The sequence below is a fragment of the Camelina sativa genome, chromosome 8 (genome assembly GCF_000633955.1).
Source record: "Camelina sativa cultivar DH55 chromosome 8, Cs, whole genome shotgun sequence".
Taxonomy (NCBI): domain Eukaryota; kingdom Viridiplantae; phylum Streptophyta; class Magnoliopsida; order Brassicales; family Brassicaceae; genus Camelina; species Camelina sativa.
The window spans coordinates 18,197,525-18,204,603 of record NC_025692.1 but is presented as its reverse complement, the minus strand read 5'-3'; the positions used below and the strand labels follow the sequence as shown (position 1 = coordinate 18,204,603).

At 39.4% G+C, this 7,079-nt stretch overlaps 1 protein-coding gene and 1 pseudogene across 1 annotated transcript in view; both read right to left on the bottom strand.

Moving 5' to 3' along the window:
- Nucleotides 1-3,559, bottom strand: part of LOC104709655 — an 8,318-nt pseudogene extending 4,759 nt beyond the window's left edge.
- LOC104707439 (beta-adaptin-like protein B) overlaps nt 5,162-7,079 on the bottom strand; it is a 10,180-nt gene continuing 8,262 nt past the window's right edge. The window contains exons 14-17 of the mRNA XM_010423790.2: nt 6,443-6,581; nt 6,135-6,324; nt 5,850-6,053; nt 5,162-5,681 (exon numbers count right to left, since the gene is read on the bottom strand). Coding sequence (XP_010422092.1) covers nt 5,382-5,681; nt 5,850-6,053; nt 6,135-6,324; nt 6,443-6,581 — 833 coding nt within the window. The 3' untranslated portion in view covers nt 5,162-5,381. The remainder of the gene's footprint in view (nt 5,682-5,849; nt 6,054-6,134; nt 6,325-6,442; nt 6,582-7,079) is intronic.

Below are 7,079 nucleotides of genomic sequence, written 5' to 3'. Positions count from 1 at the left end.
TCCTTTCCGCTCCGATTGCTCCTGCTGTTCCAATCCTTGCTTTTAGCTTCCTAGCCTCTTATTATAACCTGAAAAGGACTCAAACAACTACAAAACTATCAAATAAACGGGGTCAAAGTGAGTCAAAACCGTAACATATCAATGATCAACAACTGGTTTTCTTCCCTTGAAAGCTTCGTACGTAGTCTTTGTGTCCAAGGCTCTAGTTGCAACTCTATTGATGAGATAGGTAGCATGTCTCACAGCTTCACCCCAAAGATAATTTGGCATATCCATTGGTTTTAGTATGCTTCTAGTCATCTCCAAGAATGTTCTATTTTGACGTTCGACCACCCCGTTTTGTTAAGGCGTGTATGGTGCTGTCAAGTGTCTTGTAATACCAGAATCATCACAGAATTCTTGAAAATCATGAGAAGTAAACTCTCCTCCCCTATCTGTTCGAAACGTTTTAATAGAATCTCCTGTTTCTTGTTCGACCATTGCCTTGAACTTCTTGAATTTTTCAAACGCATCGCTCTTCTCTCTCAAGAGTAGCGACCACATATATCGTGAGTGATCGTCAATTAAGACAAAAATGTACCTGTTTCGAGCAGACGTAGAGGGTGTGATAGGACCGCACAGATCGCCATGTATGAGTTTGAGTAGCTTTGATGCCCGGAAAGATGTTGATTGAGGGAAGATTTGTCGTGTTTGCTTTCCGAGCAGACAGGAAACACACGTTTCATTCTCAATTCGTATATTGGGTATACCAATTACCAGCTCCTTTTGTATCATCTTCTTTAAGGTTTCTGGACCAACATGTCCTAACCTTTCATGCCATCTAGTAGAATCACTTTGCGCCATCAGTTGCAGACACTTATTGGTTTCGCCACCTTCCATAAGGCCTTTGTACAAACAATTTTTTGACCTTCTAGCCTTTACCAATAAAATACTGTTTCGATCATGCAGTGTGAGGTAGTCTTGCTTCATTCTTACATCACATCCTGATTCTGTAGCCTGCCCCAAGCTTATGATATTGCTCTTTAAATCCGGTATATAGTAGACATCTGCCAGAATTTTCTTGTCTCCACTCTTTGTGATAAACAGAACTGAGCCTTTTCCTCTTATATCGATGCGTGAATCATCCCCGAACCGCACCTTACCTGTGACCGTCTTATCAAGTTTGGAGAAGTATGTGAGATTTCCGAACATATGATTGCTCGCTCCATTATCAAGATACCAGATATTGGTATCATGTTTTTCGAAATCATTTGGTGTCACATTCTTCTCATTCAAGTAAACAACTACATGTATCATAAGTTCCTCAGCTTCTTTGGTATCCTCTTTGTCATTCTCTCGTGTTTCTTGGAGTTTAAGCAACCTATCTGGACATTCTGATGCATAATGTCCAGCTTTATCACACCAAAAACAAATCACCTTAGACTTGTCTCGCTCTTGTCTATATCCTCCGTTTGATTGATTGAAAACCGTCATCTTCCTCTTCCTCGACTGTTAAACCGTCCTCCTTGACCTCTACCTCTTCCACCTGAGCCATAATTCCCTTGGTAAGGCTGAAAGTCCGTATTAGCATACATGATTTTCCCTTGGTCGTTTGACTGTTCATCCTCTTCCTCAGCAGAGATCCTCTCCTCATAGGTTTTCAACCTTCCCACGATGTCTTCAAAACTTGTGGTATTGAGATCAAGCACTTGTTCAAGTGAAGCAATAATATGTATGTATCGCTTTCTTGGCAAGCTCATAAGGAATTTCTTGACAAGTTTTGGTTCTTCAATATTTTCTCCTAGAGCAGCAGATTTTGTTGACAATTCTGAGAGCTTACCAGCGAAAGCATCGATAGTGTCGGTGTCTTTCATCTTGAGTCGGTCAAACTCGGCCATGAGAGTTTGTAATCGTGCTTCTTTGACCCTGTCAGCACCAACATATTTTGCTTTGATCGCATCCCAAACAACTTTAGAATTATTGATATCTCCAACTTGTAAAATCAGCACCTCCGGTATGGACTGGAAGAGAAGAGCTCTCGCCATGTCGTCTATCTCAGCATCGGTCGTTCCTGGTTCTATAGCTTCCCAAACCTTATGTACTATGAGCGTAATCCTCATACGCATGGACCACACGGTGTAGTTGGTGATGGTAAGCATAGGACATTGGATGGACGAGGGATTGTTTTCTTTGGGTTTAGCCACAACGATATCACCCATGTTGCGATTTTAAACGGAAGAACTTAGGATCTAGTTTTGCTCTGATACCAAATAAAGAACTAGAACACAAGAAATTCAAAGAATTTAAGAACACAAGATCAAAAGAATTACTCTCTTTTATTAATCTTTAGGAAAATCACTCAAAACCTAAAGCTCTCTCTTGTTCTCTCAAAAACTCATAAGCTATGCAACACCTTTGCATCTTCTTATATAGTAAATACCTTAGACAAAGTTTCCTAATTCAAATTGGAAAACTAACTTATTAGATATCTCCTAAATCTCAAATATGTATATTTAGCTTTTCTCCTAAATATACTTGTCTTTGGCCTCAAGCTATGTCAAGCTTATTCAACAACATTTCGAATGAACGACATAGCCAAGACACCGCAAACAAGAATACCCGCCCCAAGTCTAGTCAACCTTCTTGCGACAAACTCCACAAACAGAATTGACAACACCAAGAACAGAAGTGCGAGAAACACGGTGGTCATGCCGATTGATGTTTATGAGGCGTGGAAGGGAAAGACAATCCTGATGTATCATGAAATCGCATTGAAAACATACGTAAGGGCTTCGATCTCCACTCAACCCGCAAGCATTACATGTAAAAGAATCAAGTCTTGGGCGAAAGATGAGTTTGTGAGCATGAGCTTTCAAATTTAGAACAAATTGTAGCGGTGGGTTCAAAACACAACGCATATCCAAGCTGAAGTTACAAGCAGAACAAAGATAAAAGAACCTATCTTTAATCTCTCTTCCGCAAAGACGACATTTTCCATCAGAACAGTTCGGTGGTTGACTTGTGTGGAACTTAAGAGGGTGTAAGTTGTGGTAAGTGTGGTTTAACTCTGACGGGTGTTTTGTCTCCGACAGATTCAATACGCAATCCAAATGGAAAGCCAAATCACATTCATCGCATTTGTAAGGAAACTCATAACCAATCTTACCACAGTTAGCATCACAGTCGAACTCGGTCTGCTCCTTGAAAAGGGTGAGCTTGTGGTGATGCGTCTCGGAAACGTCAATGGCTTCAGGTGGTGGGTACTTGGCACAGAATAGATCCACATCAAAGTCACAGATCTCACAACGATAGTGTAAATTCGTGATTGTCCTGTGACATAAATCACAGAAATTGTCAGGTTTACTTCGAAGCTCAAGAGTGTGAACAGAGTGAGATGGGTGGTCACTATATTCAGGGGACTCGCCACATTTCCTATGAACAAAGAAATCACAGCTTTTGCAGTAGTATCCATCACTGCTAGATTCCAAGCGTCCACAACAATCACCTTCCCGCAGATCATTCAAAGGCATCATAAGGTGCTCGTGGATCAACGGTAGTGACACTCCCTCAGATTCCATGGTCGTATACTACAAGAAGAAGGAAAAGTTGAATCTGAGATCTCAAAGCTATTCTTTTGTTATATAGAACTTTGTAGGCATCCAATAACAATTATATTTAATAATTAATAACTAAAATAACTGGACTTAGACTGACTACAACTATCAGGAGAAAGCAATTTTAAAAGGCATTAGCCGTTGATAAAAAAACAATGAGACTAGGGCCCGTAGTAATATTACATGGAAAAAAGTTTCGTTTTTTAATAAACCAGTGCTGTATGAATTCTAAACTGCCTTATCGTTGGTTTCATTCGGTGTTGAGGATATATATATATATATATATATATATGTGTATGTATATGCAAAGTTTCTTGGCTTCTAAACAAAGATATATTGTATTGACTGCCTTCCCATGTTTGTAAAACCTCATGTTATGTGTTCGTCTTTGTCATAATAATTTTATATAAAAAAAAGGGAGCGTACGTGTTCGTTAGTCTTGTGTAGTATGTGGCTATAATATACATGTCTAGTAGACATTGTCTACAGTCTACTCTACGTTTTCCTTAAACAATGTGATTGAACACCTATTAAGAACTTAGAAGAAACAAGAACTTTGTTTTAAACATATTAATCACCTATTTCTAACCGTTTACGCATTATATAATTTGTTTAAAAATCATTCTACAGACACATCAGATAAAGTGTTACTTATAACAGCGACCGTACATAATTATTGAGGAGTCCACAGAATGAATACAACATAGATTGATCGAACTGTATGTTGTGGTGGAACCAAAAACTTAGTTAAAATCAGGGGAAAGATCACAAGAAAGGAATCAAAATCATCACACATTCACACCAAATATAATTAGATAAACAAAAAGATTAACAAGAAATGAATAAAAGTTGCATCATCATAAGAGGCTTGTTTGTCGAAGATAGTTCATGTTATTCTTTATCAAGATCAGATACCTAATTAGCGGCGGCAATGACAAGGTAACTCGGTGCTCTATTGTTTGCTGTAGATGTAGAGATCTAACAAGTATGTTGTGGGTAAGGCAAGTAACGAATAATCTCTATTGAGACTGTTAAGTCTATTATTTAGGGGTTCTCTTTAACACGGAGTTATTTCATTGTACCCACCTCATTATGTAGAAATTAGAATCTATACCGTTCTGTCCTAAGCTACCCATCCAAGAAGCTTCACATTGCAACTTGAATATACCTAGAGGAGGATGAGACCATTTGCTTGGAGGAGGTTTCTGCTTGTGGTGCTCTTTCACTTTTTTTTCATGATACTCAACTGTAACTCAAGTATACCCATATTGTTTATAAGAAATTTTATATTCATTGTGTGTGCCTGTGCGGCTAGCATTTCTTGAAAGAAACTACTTAATTTTTTTTTTTTTCACAACCCGAAACTAAACAGTAGGAATTTGCATTTAAATTATAATCCTTTTAATATACAAGATGGTTGTTCCATCCGTTGTGAAAGCCGTCTTTGGTATAGCCACAAGTGTACTAATTAAGAAGAAATGTTTTGAAAGTTTTGGCGTTGTCCACCAATAGCATCATCAAGGGTCCAATGTAGCAAGATCATCCATGGTGATTTGGTTCTTTGATGGTGTTTGGTAAATAAAAGTGGTTTCAATACAAGAATTAGAAGAAATGAGTGAGCATTACAAATACCAAAACTAAATGGGTCCAACCGGAAGTAACACAAACAGGATTTATTACATACACTGAACTCAGTAAAAAAGGGTTGGAGATAACAAAAAAGAAAAAACAAAGAATCTGGAACCTTTTAGGTTTGGGTTTAAAGCATTTGACAACAATTAATTATCATCAAGCCCTGAAGAGAAGCTCGACAGCTTCGAAGAAGAGAGGTGCGATCTCGGGAGTGGGAGTCTTCACTGCGCATTTGAGACCTGGTTGGCCCACCATAGCAGTGAGCTCGATCAAAAACGGTACATCTCGTGGATCCTTTGCTGATAAGTAGATCACGTCTTGGTTCCCATTCTTGCGCTTTGCTATGAAGAACATGTTGAAAGCTGTGAGCAAATCTATAGTTGATTCGATGCTCGCGATGGTGATCCCGGAGAATTCTTTCTGGACTTCATTTGAGTCCGGTAATGACCTCCATGTCTGCGAAAAGACAAACCAAAACGTATATTCTTAAAAAAATTGCAGATATAAAAACCCAAACTATACAAACCTTAACAGAATTGGTTTTACAGTTGCCACTATTATCCTAAATCCAAACAGATGCGAATAGTCCAAATTTTAAGGATGTTTGGTACAATGCTATGTTACCTCAAGGAAGGTTCCACGTTCCATTCTACCGTCTTCACCGAAAAGAACATGAAGTATAATCTTATCAGTGAAGTACCAAACAGGCTGCTGATTGTTTTTGACAGCGACTTGTAATAGCGAGCTTGGAGGCCCAGCAGACATGTTTTGGAACAAGACCATAGGTAGCATTGTCCTGGCAGATGTTCCCGGTTGCATTGGCGGAATCTGAAATAATACAAACGCGGATATCAGTTCTAAAGATTCGTACCTAAGTTTCAGACATAAAAGTAGATTCAGATAGAGTACCTGAAGAGGTCCAGCAGCTGCAAGGCCGAATGTGTTCTTGTTAAACTGAATCATGAAACCATCAAGTACCGTCTGCGAGTTGTTCTCGAAGAGCATACTGTAGAATACTTGTCCATCTCTTCGGGATAATTGAGCGCTTATCTGTAGACCTTGACCACTTGAAGCTGGCACGACAACTGGCAAAGGAGGACTGTGATCGAGTTCATAAGATTCGATGAGCTTTACTATGAATTAGGTAACCGAAATTGATCTAATGTAATAAACTAGTCCCTACAATAGAAAGTTTTGTTATTCAAGACATAACTCACCCAGATGGAGTAATGGGTTCATCAACTGGGACAATAGCGGCATTATCCAATCCCATCAGGTCACCTAGCAAATCGGGCACAGGAGCTGGGACCGCTGGTGCAGGAGCTGGTTGTCTTCCGGCAGACTGTGGGATATTACCTGTGGTGGCTGGAGGGGAAGCTGCACTATCAACCGGATTACTAGATGAGTATCCTGCTTCGCTTCCTTCCGCAAAGTCCTCGTCTTCTGTTTTCTGAACTGTGGTTTTCAAGCGGGTAACAAAAGCTTCTGGGGGTTTATGGTACACAGACGACAAGGTCGAAATATTTGTAAGCAGCTCATCAAGAAGTGATGGGTCTAGTTGATTTGAGTCATCAGTAATCACAGGTTTTTCAGCTAAAACAACATCCTTGGCCGCCTAGTGGAGAGAAATAACGAGTTCAGCCATATATCTCAAGAGAAAGCTCAACGGAGTATTGTTGCTTGAATAAACAATTCTGAATATATTCCTTCTGGACTAGCTAAGTACTAAAAAGCTATAAATTATCAAGATGACACACACCTCAGGATCAGTAGATAGAAGGCGCCAGTATATGTATGCACGATCTCTGAGATCAGGATTATCCGTCTCCACAGTAGCGTTATTTAAGACAACCT